At 46.2% G+C, this 15,086-nt stretch overlaps 1 protein-coding gene across 4 annotated transcripts in view; it reads left to right on the top strand.

Annotated features, from left to right (window-relative positions):
- Positions 1 to 15,086, top strand: part of RPTOR (regulatory associated protein of MTOR complex 1) — a 155,904-nt gene that overhangs the window by 72,995 nt on the left and 67,823 nt on the right. For all 4 annotated transcript variants that reach the window (XM_074607399.1, XM_074607396.1, XM_074607397.1 and 1 more), the window contains exons 8-10: positions 2,278 to 2,378; positions 3,341 to 3,485; positions 12,761 to 12,836. In XM_074607399.1, the coding sequence (XP_074463500.1) occupies positions 2,278 to 2,378; positions 3,341 to 3,485; positions 12,761 to 12,836 (322 nt within the window). The remainder of the gene's footprint in view (positions 1 to 2,277; positions 2,379 to 3,340; positions 3,486 to 12,760; positions 12,837 to 15,086) is intronic.

Raw genomic sequence — 15,086 nt, forward strand, 5'->3', positions numbered from 1 at the left:
AGTCTTATACCTTATTACAGATGAACAAATGCAGTATGAGATCCTCATTCAGTTCCTGGACAAAATAAATTTGAGTGACTTTTTTCAGTCTACAAAAGCAAGGTCCCGGCTCAGCCAGGGTCCTGGGCCCGGCAACAGCAGGATGCGTGGTGGGACGTTGCTGTTCCCCCGTCACCAACTGTGTTTCGGGCAGGCTGCTGCCTGTGCTGTATTGATGCTTAGAATAAGAAACATTAAGCCCAGAGGAGCCCGTTAGTTTCTCTGCTCTGACCTTCTGTGTGTCTCAGGCTGCAGAATTTTACCAGGTTGCTCCTCAGAAGGGTGAAAACTCCTGCTCCTCTGAAGCACGTGTGCCTTGAACCTCTGAAGGCTGAAGATTGAATTGCTTCCCTTTCTTTCAATGGTCAAGTGCTCTCCCTCCTTTCTCCACTTGTGTAAAGTATTTGTTGGCACCCAGTTTTTTCTCTCTTGTAGGTGTTTATCCACAGTGTTCAAGTTGCTCCTTGGTAGCGTAGATAGAATGACCTTAAATCTCTCACTGTATGACATCATTCATTTTTTTTTTTTTTAAAGTTTTTTTCTGCATCTTCTATAGTTTGTATTAGTTTGTATGTCCTAAGCGGCTTAAGCGAATGCCAAAACGTGAACACTAGGCAAAACTTTCCAGTGTCAGTCTCAGTGATACAAGGCAAAACCGCCTCTGTCCGCTGCTGGCTCCCTTGTAGAGGACACGCCGCGACACGGCTCCGTGCTCCCTCGCCTCTCCGTCCCCATCCCCGGTGCCCAGTGCTTTCCTGGGGAAACTGGGCTTTCTTGCAGGAGGTTGGGTTTTTGATTTTTACTTCTTGATGAGTCTTCATGCACGGGGAGGTTTTACAGCAGAGAGCCCCTTTTATCTATAGGTATCCCTGTTGAAAACATAGCGGGTGTACTGCTGCAGAGCTTCAGGGCTCTGTGCTGCTGGCGGGGATTTTCAAAGGCAGGTTAACAACTCGGTGTTCTTAGAATCTTCTATTAAATGCAAGTCGTCTTGTAGCCAAAATACACAGGCGTAGGCACAGAGAGGCCTTCCCTGTGACAAACCTGAATGTTACAGTCCCCCACTGCCTGTGTGCGCCACAGTAACCCACTGCCTTTAAGCGACTGCACTTAAAAGCATTTATTTATGAAACGCTCGTGTAACAGGCAGCTGGATTTTCCCAGTAGAATCACTAGCTGGCCCTTTGCTTTTGCTTTTGCTTTATTTGAGGAAGGGGATGTCTGTATGAATATCTCAGCTTTTTGCATGATTTGAGTTACTTTCTCCAATCTAAAATATAACCTTTAAAAAAACCCAACAGACTCTTTGCTCACTTCCCCTGCATTCGCTGGGCGTGAGCAGGGACGAGGGTTGATGGCTATCTGGAAAGCTGCCGTGCCTGCTATTGATTAGCGCCACTTTTTTCCACTTTAAAATATTTAATAAAATCAGCAATCGGGCTCCTGGGCATTTTCGGTACCTTCCCAGGCCGCAGCTGGGCTCCCGCTGTGTGTTTCTGGCAGGTTCTGGGATCCTTAGGGCTGAAGCCGCGTTCCCGGGGGCAGGGGGTGGGACGTCCCCGGGGTGAAGGTTTTGACTTCAAGACAGTCTGGCTGGAACCATTCGCTGAGTCTTGCTGGGGGCCATTTCTTGGTGAACAGGCAGCAGTTTGCAGCGACAGGGAGGGAGCTGTGACGTCCGTCCGTTACTGCCAGACAATTTTTAACAAAAGGACCGTGTTTTCTAACTCTTCTGAGCTTTTTGACTGTTTAAAAAATAATTGGGTTTTTTCTGGAATATCATCGCTCGAAAGTTCTCACACAGGGACGTTGTGGATCATGAGCATACAGTTTGTAATATAAATTTTATTTATTATTAAATATTTCAGCAAGAAGTGAGTAATGGATAAAATGAAGCAGGGTGGCACTTTGGAAGAAAAAGTCGTTTCCGTTGCATCACTCAAAAATCAACATCGTCTCTGTGACACCTCCCCAGATGTTCTTCCCTTAGCTCAGTTATCTATAAACAATTCCTTCTTTATCGTCCTTTATCTAGCAATTCATGTTACGAGCAAATTCATATGTAATAGATTTTGGATAAGGAAAGTTTGTCTAGCCACATAAATTCTTGGTTAAGAATTAAAGTTCTGGAAATGCTGTCTTCTGTGAGCCTTGGTAGAGGCTTAGGCTTGGGCCTGTGTATCTAAAAAAAAAATTAATTAATAGGAAGCCGACTTGTTTTTTTCTTCCCGCTTGTAGGATTCCGGGAAGACTGAATGACCGGAGAACTCCCCTGGGAGAGCTGAATTGGATCTTCACCGCTATCACAGACACCATTGCATGGAACGTCTTGCCTAGAGGTAAGACTTGGGCAGGAGAATCAAGTTTCCACCAGAAGCGAGCGTTGCTTATTCAAAGTAGAAGGATGAAGAATAAGATAAATGAGGTGCTGAAATAAGGAGAAAATTAAAGCCTGATACAGAAAGAGCAGATCAGCCTGGATCTTAAGGCTAGTTAAATTTTTTACGTTCCCTCGTTTCTACCAGAAGCATTTCAGCAACCTGATGATTAGAAACCAGACAGGTTTGTTTCTAGTGCCAACATGATTGCTTTAGCTTGAATAATTTTCTTTCTTACTGTATTTGTAAAGGGCAATCTGTTTTCTTCCAGCCTTTGTTAGTATCATAAATAAAGGGTTTTTTTCCTCTTTGCTGGTAAGGCAGCCTGTGTTTCCCAGGAGTAACTTCATCCCGTTTCTCCACCCCTGCTACACTGTGAATTCCTACTTCTGGAGCACGGGTGGCCAAATTTGTAAGCAGTTTTCCAACTGTCCTCTTTCCGATGCTCGGTACAGCATAAATTTTTCTTTGCCTCTGTAGAAGCTGGCACATCTGCTGTCTTTTAGGATTCATGTTGGCTTCTCATAAGCACATCAAGCCGCCAGTTAACAGGTGTGTAGCTCTTGATGAAAGAGTACTCAGAGGTCCTTTCCTGCCTCAGTCGTTTCCAAAAACTTAGGCTGAGTTTAAGTGAAACACCAACAGGGGAATTTCATCCAGAAAAGGCAAAAAAGAACCTGAGGTAGAAAGTACTTAATTCTGTTAATGTAAAATGGAGAGTAACAGTGATGCTTTAAGGGAACTCAGAAGGTGGGATTTCCTTTTAATGGTTGTCATATCATGTCACTGCAAAACTGTTGTAGATTCCTTGTTATTGGAATAAACTGTTAATGTGGCTTTATGTTTTAAATGATTTTTGCATATTACCTACGGTACTGAAGTTGCAAAGATATGCATCTAGTAATTCGTGCGATCTCTCGCAGACCTTTTCCAGAAGCTCTTCAGGCAAGACCTGCTCGTGGCCAGTTTATTTCGGAACTTTCTCTTGGCAGAAAGAATTATGAGATCTTACAACTGCACCCCCGTCAGCAGCCCCCGCCTGCCTCCCACCTACATGCACGCCATGTGGTAAGTCAGAGCCCGGGGGCGGGTGCCCTGAGGAGATTTCAGGCACTTCGGTCAAGAAAGATTGTTAGTGCTTAAATCTACCCAGCGCTTTACTGATTAAGTCGGTGGATCAAAAATGAAACAGCATGTGGCAGCGTAATACCCATCTCCAAATGTATTGCTTCTCTGTGCGTACGTAACTATAATGTAATTCTGTAATACAGAAGCTTCGGTTCTTCTTTCACTCCCGATGGAAAAGAAATTGGGCGTGTGGTACCTTCATTTTCACAAAGTAAAGCTGCTCACCTGGGATTGTGGAGGGTGGGGAGAGCTGAGGGCCTGAGGGGAAAATTCTTCACTTGCGTTGTTGAAATAGAAGAAATTTTTTGCAGCAGAGTTCATCTACTTGTACTGTTGCTTTTAAGATGATTAATGGAAATGGACGTGGCACAGTTATCGAAAAGCTCTTAAATGTGGTTTTGACCATCAAACAAATGTCCCATGAATAATAAGAATAAAAATAATAATAACTACAGTAATAACAAAAGTGCTTGCTTTCATTTTTTTTATTCAGTATGATTAGGAATAGAACAGTACAAAATCTGGCCAAGTACAAACGGGTACAGTCAAACTAAGGTAGTTCCTGTGGGAGAAAACGATGGCCGGGCCGCTTGCGGGAGGGCTGAGGACATGGCAGGTGAAGGGAGCTGTGGGCTTAATTTGCCTGCTTTTTCAAACTCCTTTTGATAAGTTTCCTCCGTAAAATAGTGGAGGAGGATAAGTGTAGAGCAGGTATGACGTGAGGCTAATCAGCGTGAACCTGGTAGCAGCATCGGTGAGCTGGGCTGGCGTGGCCTGCTCTCCCTGGGAGGCTGCGGGCGCCAGCGGCCGTCGAGGGAACATGGAATTTCTTTGGTTATGGAAAAGCAGGGAGGAAGAGGGGTGGAACTGGGCAGCCTCGCTCAATGCACCAAGCAGTGTTCTTAAGTGTTGGATCAGCAGCTTTTGAGGAAAATTGCTTCGGTCATTTGTAAATCCAGTGAGTTGTTTCATCAGGGCGTCACGCGAGGGACGGGGACGTCTGTAAGTGAAGAGCAGAAAAACCGCCAGGGCTCCCACGGCGTCTCGCAGCTGATGTTGCCACTTGATGTGGCAGAGCTTGAGCCGTAGAACTGTGCGTCTCCAGTTGCAGTACGGCAGAGCACGTTTTTACAGAAACTTTGAAATTAAAACAGTAAATTTCTTAAGTTATTTCTAGCTTGCTTATTGCCAGCATATTGAAAACCTCCATTTCCAGTTCCTTATGGGAATTTAATTCATTCTTATTGCCCGCCTATTAAAAGCCTCTATTTGTGGTTTCCTATGGGAGTGTGACTTGGAGTCGGTGACTTGGAGTCGGTGTCGCCATCCTCGAGCTGAACCACAGGAATGAAGCTCGGGAGACCTGGGTCCCGTTCTGTGGCTCTCACAGACCCGCGTGGCAGCATGATGGATTCCAGAAACGCGTTCTGTTCTTTGCTTGTGCCGTAATTCTCCTGGTGCACAACGGTGCTGCAAATACCTCTGCAAAGCCCCTCAGACCACGCCACAGGATAATGGCGTTGGTGCTGCTTTTGGGGATTTACCGGAAGAAGAAATTCCTTAAGAAAATTCCTTGTGAATCCTAAACACTAGCGAAGTAGACAGCAAGGGAGCAGAGAATCCCGTGACACGCTTTATTCAGTGTCCTCCAAAAAATGTGCGCTTTGAAGCAAATGTAGCAAAGGGGAAAATTCCACTTTTGTCAGAGGTGGCTCAGTTGATTATTATGAACTTTTTAGTAAGGACAGATTTAGAAACTAATTTAGGGCTCGCTTAAATATTTTCCAAAAATAATCATCTGCGCGTACTTATCACCTTTCATTCAAGAATTTTCTAATGGATCCCTGATCCGAAACCTCCAAACCCATTTTACTGTTTAGATAAACTAGGTAATGTGACTGGAGGGCAGGAGAGTTGGCCAACGGAGTGTGGAAAAGAACGGAAACTTCAGACAATGTGATTTGATGATCACGTTGAATCTCCGTCTGCATTGTTAGGTGGTGGGTGGTGCAGCAGGTTTTTGCCGATTGCTGTTTTGTTTCCCCGATTTCTCATGCCCCGCACGTCGGATGGTGTTTTGGGGAGCGAGTCCAGGCTGACGCGTCGTCAGCAATGGTTTGATCTGCAAGCGGGGGGCAAGAACACCCTCCAGGGCTCCCTCCTCCGGTGTTATAAATGCTTAATGACTGCGAACAGTGGCCCTGGCGTGTATCAGCCCCTGCTCCTCAAGGGTCTGACTTCAGGGGACTTTCACAGCCCTTGTTCTCCTCCTCCTCCCCTCTCCTGTGCTTTTGGGGCTGTTTATTTGGGTTGGTTTAGCACCTCCTCCCTTTCCCTGGGATCCCGTGTGTGGCGGGTGTGTGTTCCTGACTCAGGGTCTGGTTTGCTGTTTGCAGCCTAAGTCATGGTGCGATGTTTTAGCTTCTCCACTACATATTTGCATATGTTCTCCTCTCTTCCATTGCCCTCTGGATGCTCATCTGGCTTCTGGGCTTTGCTCCTCCATTCGCAACGGTAACACAAGATTTCCGTGTTTCTTTGCTCGTACGGACACAAGCCATTCTGCTGGGAAAGTGACTGAAAATGGGATGTACATACAGACGTAATTCATATCCCAGCAGAAGGCTGACTGGAGAAGCAAACTACCGTTGGGTGTTAGTACCTTTTTGCACCATCTTTTGCAGAAAAGGCGTAAGGAAACGTCAGTGTTTCGCTGGCTGTAGCGATGTTCCCACCATCTCTGCACAGCTTGGCGTGCATTGCCCCGATCTCCCTCCTCATCGCAGCAGCCGTGGACTCGCGCTCCTGCTGCTCCGCACCAGCCTCACGGCTCCTTACTGGGAGCGGCTGGGAGGCGGCGGGAGGGGAGAGGGCAGGAGGAGCTCCGGAGCCGGAGCATGGGGGTCCTGCCCCCCACCCGCCCTGTGGCTGGGGCCGGAGCTCGGCCAGCCCCATGGGAGCCGGGGGGACGGGCGGGCACTGCCAAATGCTCCTCATGCGGGACGTGAACATCGGTTTACCTTGTGCGGAATTACTGCTGCCCCTTCTCAGACATTAAATCTGAACCATTTCCTCTTTATCTCTTTTGCTCACCTTTGTCTCTGCTCATTTGATAATTCTCCCTAACCCACACCCAAATGTCTCGTGGTTTGAGGAGCTGGCGTGGATGTAATGGAAGCACCGAGGTTGTCGGAGAGAGGAGCTTCTCTTCCTTTTGCTTTAGTCCTTTTGAAAACAATTGTAAAATTTTGACCTATTAAATTGTTGTTCTAGTCAGTGCATTTGGGAGACCGCTGCTCCTTGTTCTGTTAATTATCCTTTTTACCTGAACAATTGAGGAATAATGAAAGCTTATTTCTTGAAGGAAAATATGACCCACAATCTGTCAATCTTTTTATTTCCCCAAGAAGGGCACCCTATTTCGGAATCGGGAGAGCTGGTCTCTGTGACCGTGCCCTCTTGGTAGGCTCTGACATGCTCATTCCTTCCTGTCTGTCTGTCTTTTCTTGGCTTTCTCTGTTTTTCCCGCTTAGGCACAAACCCTTCCGGGCACGGGCCGTTTGTTTCTATTTGTACGGCACCTCGCACTGTAGGTTCTTGGCTGCTGCAGGCACTACTATAATACAAGTATTAATATTAATATATATTGATTGACTGGCTGTGCTATGCAACTCCGAGAGCCGTTGTGCAGTAAGAATAGGGGGGGCGATGCTCTGTCAGCATCTTGATCTCTCTTGTGATGGATTATGGTTTATACATTACTGCTGTTGGCAGCAAGTTATATTCACGGCCTTTGAAAAGACCTAATAATGTGTTTGGAAATAGTCCCTAACATAGGTCATATATTAAAAACGAAGTACCGTAATTATGCTTTGGAAGAGCTATGATTTGTCCATAATAGAAATATTGCAATAGTCTATACACAGACCATGAAATTCTAGTGGAAAGAAAGTCATAAGATACTGCAAAGAAAATAAGCTTGACATTCTAGCTGAAAAGAAACCCATAATAAGAGCAACCCAGTTCCAGGTGCGAGGGGAGCTGGAGGCTGCGGGAGCGCTGCAGGACGGATGCAGGTCTGCTCGCCCTTTTCTCAGAGAACTGGCTCTCATTTAGCTCCCCAGAAAGACTAATCTCGGCAAGAAGAAAGTGACTGTTTGAAAGGGCATTTGGAACTGTTTGACATTTGAAGGATCGGATTAATTCAGATTACACTGCTGATTTCACCAGATTTCGGTGTGTGTCTATGTGTTAGTCTCAACCCATTAACAGACTACAAATAGTTTAATGGGGAGAAATGTAAGACAAAAATAGCAAAGCATGTGCTCTAAGTTGTGGCTAGAGCCAGGGAATGCATTGGTCGGAGAAAGGAGGATTTCATCGTTGTAACAAATATTCATAGCAATAAGTATTTGTTAAAAATAGCCATGTCTGAGCAGCTCCCCAGCTGTCTCCCCTAAAGCAGGCTTAGGGAGTTCACGGTGTCACTGTGAAGCAGGTGAATTCAGGCTGAAATCGGAAAATTCAATCAAACGCGGTATGTGGGTGAATTGTACTTGCAGAAGAAACAAACGTGAAAAATCTTGTCCAACGTATTTGAAATATTTAACAGTCCCAGAAATACCATTCAAAACAAGCAGCTACCCCGGTGCTCGAGCCCCAAGACTGCAGATGGCTTCAGCTTCTCCGTGGTTGCTCCTTGGCATGACTGCCCCAGCACCAAATACTCATTTCCACTAACATCTGAGGGGTGCAATATAATAGAAACTATTCCCAGAAGAAGAGAGAATGTTAAAGGGACATCAAAAATACGTTATAAAAACCGTGACGTGAGAATTAGAAGCATTAGACATTGACTCAGCCCAGAAAATTTGTGTGTAAGAAAATCCGCTTTCCTGATGTGCCAGCTGATGTGGTACACGTGGGTGCAGAAAGGCTAACGCACATCTCTGTAACCATGTCTAATTTCTGCTGTTAAAATATTACCGTGGGCTTCCGTTACCAAACATTTGGTGGATTTGCTTAATAAAACAGTCATAGAGCAAAGCTGGAACTCCCGCCCTTCTCTTCTTTGCTTAAAAGTCCAAACTTTGCAGCACCTCTGGGAAGCGGAGCGAAGGCAGTTGGATGAGTTCACGTTAAATTATTAGAAGTTTAAACAGTCCTACTGTAATGAAACTGGTATCGGACTGAGGGGGGGACACAGATGGAGTCTGGGGGGCATGTAAGTAGGGACTTTGTGCTGAAGGGCTAAGAAAAATTGAAACTAAAATATAAAGATGGGTATTTCTTTCATGGGAGAAGAGAGCTAATGATGGAATGCAAGGGAGCTCTTTCCCTGTTTAATTTTTATTGTGGAATTATGGAGGAGCAATGCCTTTTCATTTTTAGTTTCCCAGTACGCTGAAAGGCAGTGTCCTTTCCCCAGGCGGTGGCTTGCAGCTTGCGTGGAGGGTATGTCCTTGGGCTGGTTGGTGGGCGCAGGCAGAGGTGCAGGCGCTGTGGGCAGACTGGTTCCCTTGGGATGCTGCGCTGCTCTCCCTGCGGCGGATAAACAAAAGCACTGTCTTGCCTGTTTTTTAACAGAGTCAATCTTCCAACTAAGCGGAGGATTTAATATTCCAAAATATATATATCTGGGAGATGCCTGAGACTACGTATGTTTTTGCCATAGTTGAACCTAAGGAGTCCCCCATCCTGACGCAGATGGAAGTCTGTGAATTTGACCCCGTCCTTTAATGAGATAGATTGCTCCCGGCGGAGCATGGAGCGCTCTAAAAGCTTTTGCCTTTTTTGAGATGCGGTGCTATGGAAGTTGCCAGGTCCCGAGCAAGTGTAAGGGTAAATATGGCCATGCTGTGGGGCTCATTGCATGAGAAAATCTTCTGAACTTGTGGTTTGAGGGCTGGTGGTGCCACTGGTGGGGAACTCGAGCTTCCCCTCCTGCGGTGCTTCTTTCCAGGTTCTCTCGAGTTTCTGCCTCATCCAGCCCGGCTTTGGACCACATAGAAATGGCCATCTCCTCATGGGCGGTGTACAATGGAAATCCTTTGGACTTGGTCACATCAGTCGCTGTGTGGGATTGCTTGTTTTTATTGCCCTTTTGGGGGAGATATAACAGGAGTATGTAGAAAACCTTACCTGAAGTGTATGAGAGCTTCTAACTTCGCTGGGGTGTACAAAGGGGAGATGTCGTCTCTTCTTGTGCAAGTGCTCTATCAAATTTTTGTACACGCAGCGATTAGGACAGTATAAATACCTTCATTAACGCATTCTTTGGTAACATAACGCAGTGAAGTTGAAGCCCTGTGGTATTTCAGTAGGGCATTGCCAAGTGGATGCATCATAGTGTCGTCTTCTCGCAGCGAGGGCTGCGGGGCCATCGGAAGAGCACAGTGAGGGAGGAGGCAGGAGCGATGCTGAGGTATTGCCCGGCTCTTTTTGTACCCAGTGTGGTGAAACAAATCTTCCAAAGCACCTAGCAAACGGCAGTCTCCGCCAAGAAGGAAGACAGGTGGTGATCTCTTGGGTTGGCTTTCATAAATCACTTCTAGGATGCAACGCCGCCCATCCTTGTTCCCCTGATGCTCCCTAATTTATCTCTTGTTTGTGTGCTAAAGTGGAATATTAGTTCTGCGAGCATATCTGCAAGTGCCCACCTTTCTGCTTCCCTTTGGCATATTAGAACAGTCAATCACTGCTCCTCCTCCCCACCACCAGCCATTATTTTCACCGTGACTGTAACAAGTGTTTTTCCCCTTCTGTTTCTCCTCACATGCTCCCTGGCGTTAGTCCTTTACCATTCGTTTGTGGCTTGTTTTGAATCTTCTGATGATTGTCACGCCTGTTCAATGCCATCGTCTGTTTTGCCAACGCGGTGAGTTACCTCTGTGGCAACTCGTCTGCAACCTAAAGCCTCGCCAGCAGCATGGGAAGGCCGGAGAACCATTGGAAGTGTTTGAGGTGATCGGAGTCTCACGGGAGAGGCGGATCCGCAGCTCTAGGTTGCGATGAGCGGTGGTGTCAAGACTTTCTGTTGGTGGTTACTCTTTTGAAGGATTGAGTGACGTTGGCTGTGTGGCTGCGTTGATTTCTCATGGCCTGTTTTTAGAAGCGTAAAAAGAGGTTTTGTTTTAATCTACTAAAATCTCATAAAATTTTTGTTGGTTCTTTGTGATAACACTTAAAACCTTTGAGATTTGACCTTGCTGAGCTGATTTGGACATTTTTATAGCAGTATTGGTGCTTCTTACCTAAAATGACTCCGAGGAGCTCAGCATCTTCGCTCTGTGCCTCTGCCTCTGCAGTGTAATGACTACGCAGCATCCTTTTAGAGGCAGCCAAAATAAGACTAGATGTCTCTGATCTCCCGACCATTTTTCTCCTGTGTAGTAACACTTCTCTCAAAGGCAGTATGTATTGGCATTTTCTAATGTTTGGAGAATTTCTGTGGGTGTTATTGCCCATTCCTCCAAGACACCTGGAAGTCAGAAATTTTCATTCTTTGCTTGAAGTAAAATTATCTTTATATTTGCACTAATTGACTTTGCCTCTGCCTCAACCAGGAATAAATATCTCCCTCATCAGCTCTGCGTAAACATTTTGTCTCCAGCATGGCTCTTTATTGAGCATGTGGGAAGCATTTGTTGCCCGTGCTTTGATTATCTCTTGATTACCTCTTAATTATATTGGCAGCATATTGTCAAGTGGAAGGTGAGCGCTGTGAAGCAGAGGGACAGAGTCAGGGGCAACTAAAACAAGCTTCATCTCTTGAATCCATAGAAAAAAAAAAATGCAAGAGCCTTGTAGTTTATTTTTCCATCTAATTGGAGAGATTGTTCTGGGTTGAGAACAGCTGCCAGTTAGGCTAATGGGATGGATTTCGCTCGGCGGTTGTTCTAATGGAAGGCTTTGTTTGACTCAAAACAGGGTGATTTAAGAACTTATTAGAGCAGGTAACTAAAACACACTGTATTGATTATCACCTATGGCCTTATGTCTGCAAATGTTCCTAGGAGAAGAAAAATTGCTTAGCCTATTGATGTTAACACACAATGGCCACAAGCCATGGAAGAGCAAATGTGTCTGGAGAGTAAATTAGTTTCTTTTGTGTAAGAAACCCGGCGGGTGGGGGTTTACCTCACTCGCCTTCCAGAGTGCATAAATTCATATGGTAAAATGAAAAGTGCGTGGAACGTCTGTGGATAGAGTAGGGATAATCGTTCCTGGGGTAAAAAAGTAACTGTTTTGCTTTCTTAGAGGTGTTTTAGGAACTTTGGAGACCAAATGCATTTATTTCAGTTTGTGAGCATTTTGAAGCAGACTGTTAGCAAATTTGCACTGAATCAGCCACAACAGGTTCCTTGGCCCCTGGATGTAATTTACGCCCTGTTATGACTGTAGCTCTGAAATACTGTAGATCACAATGCTTCAGCCATTAAAAGTGTAGTAGAAAAGGGTAAGCTGAAATCTTTAAATATTTTCTCTTTTCTAGTTTAGCGTACATCCCTCCATCCTTGGGGTGAGTCATGTAGAGCCAGTCTGTCAGCAAGGCCGTCACACAAAGCCCAGCTGGGAGCTGGCTGGCTGGGGACCAAGTTGGTGTCCTCGGCGCTGTGTGTGGGGACACGGTGTCTGTGGGGGACGCGGAAGAGGAGGATCGGGGCCGGGGGGGTGCAGGCATGTCCCTGAGCTGGGACTTGGAGATGCAGCAGGACTGACGGCATCGTCTGAGCCGGTGTGGGGGGGATGCAGGCGAGGTCTGGGATGAACAGAGGTGTGTGCTGAAGGGTTATGGGTTGGAGCTAATCCAGGATTGAGTTCATTTTTCTAGTTTAAAAAAAAAATCATCCATTTTTGCATGAGGACAGGTATATAATAAGATTTCAGTTCATTCTGGCTTCTTTCTACGTTACAGAGAGGAGCAGTTTCTGTGAAGTTCAGCTAGGGATCGTTTTACCTCGCTCACCTTCTGTGGCTCAGTCTGATACGATGCTGGACTAGACCTTCTCACTGTTTTCTTCATAGTTTTCGTATGCTATATCTATCTTTTTTTTTAAAAAAAAAAAAAAGCAATATTGAGCATTTCTAAGCCAGTGAGACACAGACAACACTTCTTTGTCCAGATACTTGTAATGATGAATTTAAATTTTCCTTAACGTTACTTACAGATAACTTGTAATGACTTCTCTTTCCTCTTTCACCTTTTTCTTTAGGCAAGCATGGGACCTTGCAGTTGATATTTGCCTTTCCCAATTACCTACAATTATAGAGGAAGGAACTGCCTTTCGGGTAAGTTGGATAATATCCTGAAATGTTGTGTGGCCAGTTTATCCCATTATTTGAAACCTCAGTGCAGCCCATCACTTTTGCTTGTTGAGTCTTGAATTGGTGCAGTTTTGGGGTTTATATTTTTGGGAAATTTTAAGTGTCTGCTCACCTCACTTAGAGGGATAGACTGAAAATCAACTTTTAAGTTCCTCACTGCTGTGTGAGATGTCTGATTCAGCTGTGCCTGTTGGTGAGGAGGAAACAACTCCTTGTAGAAATGGTGCCTGAGACCCAACTGTTAAAATTTCAGAGCACTGAGTCTTGACTAACAGTATTGTTACCAAAAAAAATCCCAACACGCCAGCATGATTTTGGAAATTGAAAATTTTAAGGCAAAAATTATCTCTTACATGATAAAAATCCCTAAGGCTTTTATCCTCCCATCCCTTTTTTCCCTGCTGTACGTGCTGTATTTTAAACTTTAAACGAATGTGTTGTTTCCTCTCCTAGCTCATACTTATTTTTATTTCAGGTCACTCACAATGTCAGTGGGTGATTTATATTAGTCTCAGACCTCATCTGGCTCTCACTGTCAATGAGTTGCAATTCAGCAAATGTCTGTATTTCAGGGATGAGAGGAGGGATTAGGCAAGAGATCAGCGAATAAGAGTGGTCACTCTCAAGTAGCGAGTGGTTCAGGTTAGGGTGGAAACAATTTACAAGTAGGTTTTCAAGCCTGGCGAATGTAAATTCTTGTCTATTTTGACTAGGACTTGAGGAATGTGGAGCTATCGATGCTCAGTCGCAGCTGGGAGCCTGAATTCTGCGAGGTTCCGAGCTCGCCCGGGCACCAGGTGTAAGGGCAGGCTCAAGTCCTCCTCTGAGCTCTTCCTTACGCTCTCATTTAACATCCAGCGTGATTAATACCGGGCAGGTTTGTGCCTGCTCTGGGGAGAGGGGGCAGACAGGAACCTCTGGGGCACTGCAGGGAGGTGAAACGTGGCTGTCGGTTCGGGAGGGGGTGGAAGGGGCTCAGCTCTGCACTGACAAATGGTTGGAGCAGGCAGACGGCTGCTCATCTCTTCCTTGGGTTCTCGTCAATGTTTTGCCCTCAAACCTCTTGATTTACGCCTGGCAAGAAGTGCTGTCCATCAGAGAAGGGGGGCTGCTGCCAGCGAGGCAGGGAAGGGCCGTGCTGTCGGGGAGGTTCCAGCCCGTTCGGGGCCGGGGCCGGCGGCGGCCGCAGCCTGTGTCAGGGGAGCCACAGGATTACCTGCTGCCGGCCGTTCCCGGCCACTGGATAAAGCCATTGATAATCTCTTCAGGGCTGTTCTGTTTCAGCAGCACATTATAAACCACGTGCATCGACTTCTGCTTATTCCCTAGGTGTTCTTTTCTAGTCAGACCTGGAAAATAGGATAACCTGATGGAGCAGGGCCTGCGGGCCCGTGTGGGGATGGCGGGGGAGCCATGGGGCCTCTGGCGGGTTTGGGTTGGTTTGTCTCCTGCCTCCCGTCTCTCCCCTGCCTCCTTCCCTCTCGATTTCTGTTTCCCTGTGGATTTCTGACCGGAAGGTGCTGTGTGCGTTGCTCAGTCCTTTCTCGTACCTGCCTGTGCCACGGGATCGATGGCGAAAGGAGGGTTTCTGCAGCGCTGCTGTGCTGGCGGGGGCGGACGGTGGCCCCGGGGACAGACCGAGCGCGCTGCGGAGCAGAGCAGTTTGGGGAACGAGAGTCACAGTGTTGCCGGTCACTGTTGGTGTTGGGGGGCGGGAGACACCCCACACCCTTGAGCAGGCTCCAGGGACTTAAAATGTGCTGCTGAACGTCAGATCTCGCCAAGTAACTCCCTATCCCCAGCCAGTGTGGGGCACCCCCGAACCACCACAGCAGCTTAGAGCAAGGCTCCAGTTACGTCAGATGTTTTTCAAACTGCGCAGTATTTTCTCTACTTGTATTTGCTGCCCCCTAAACCAGATTCCTCTATGTCTCGAGATACTACAAGCTGTTATCCTTTATATTTGCTGGATGCCGTTCAGATGCGTTTTGTAGAACAGCGTATGATTGTACTGTCTTCAGCACTAAGTAGAAGGCCCGAGTGGTAGGAGTTAGCTCACGTCGGGACTTCATCCCACCCTTGTACCTTTACTAGGGCACTAGTGTAAACTCTATTAAATACTGTAGCACTCTGCATGTTGTTTTTGTACTTATTTAGCCACACTACCAAGATATCTGTAATTAAATTAGTGGATTCAGTATCTTAAGTAAATTT

The sequence above is a fragment of the Larus michahellis genome, chromosome 14, assembly GCF_964199755.1.
Source record: "Larus michahellis chromosome 14, bLarMic1.1, whole genome shotgun sequence".
NCBI classification, from domain to species: Eukaryota; Metazoa; Chordata; class Aves; order Charadriiformes; family Laridae; genus Larus; species Larus michahellis.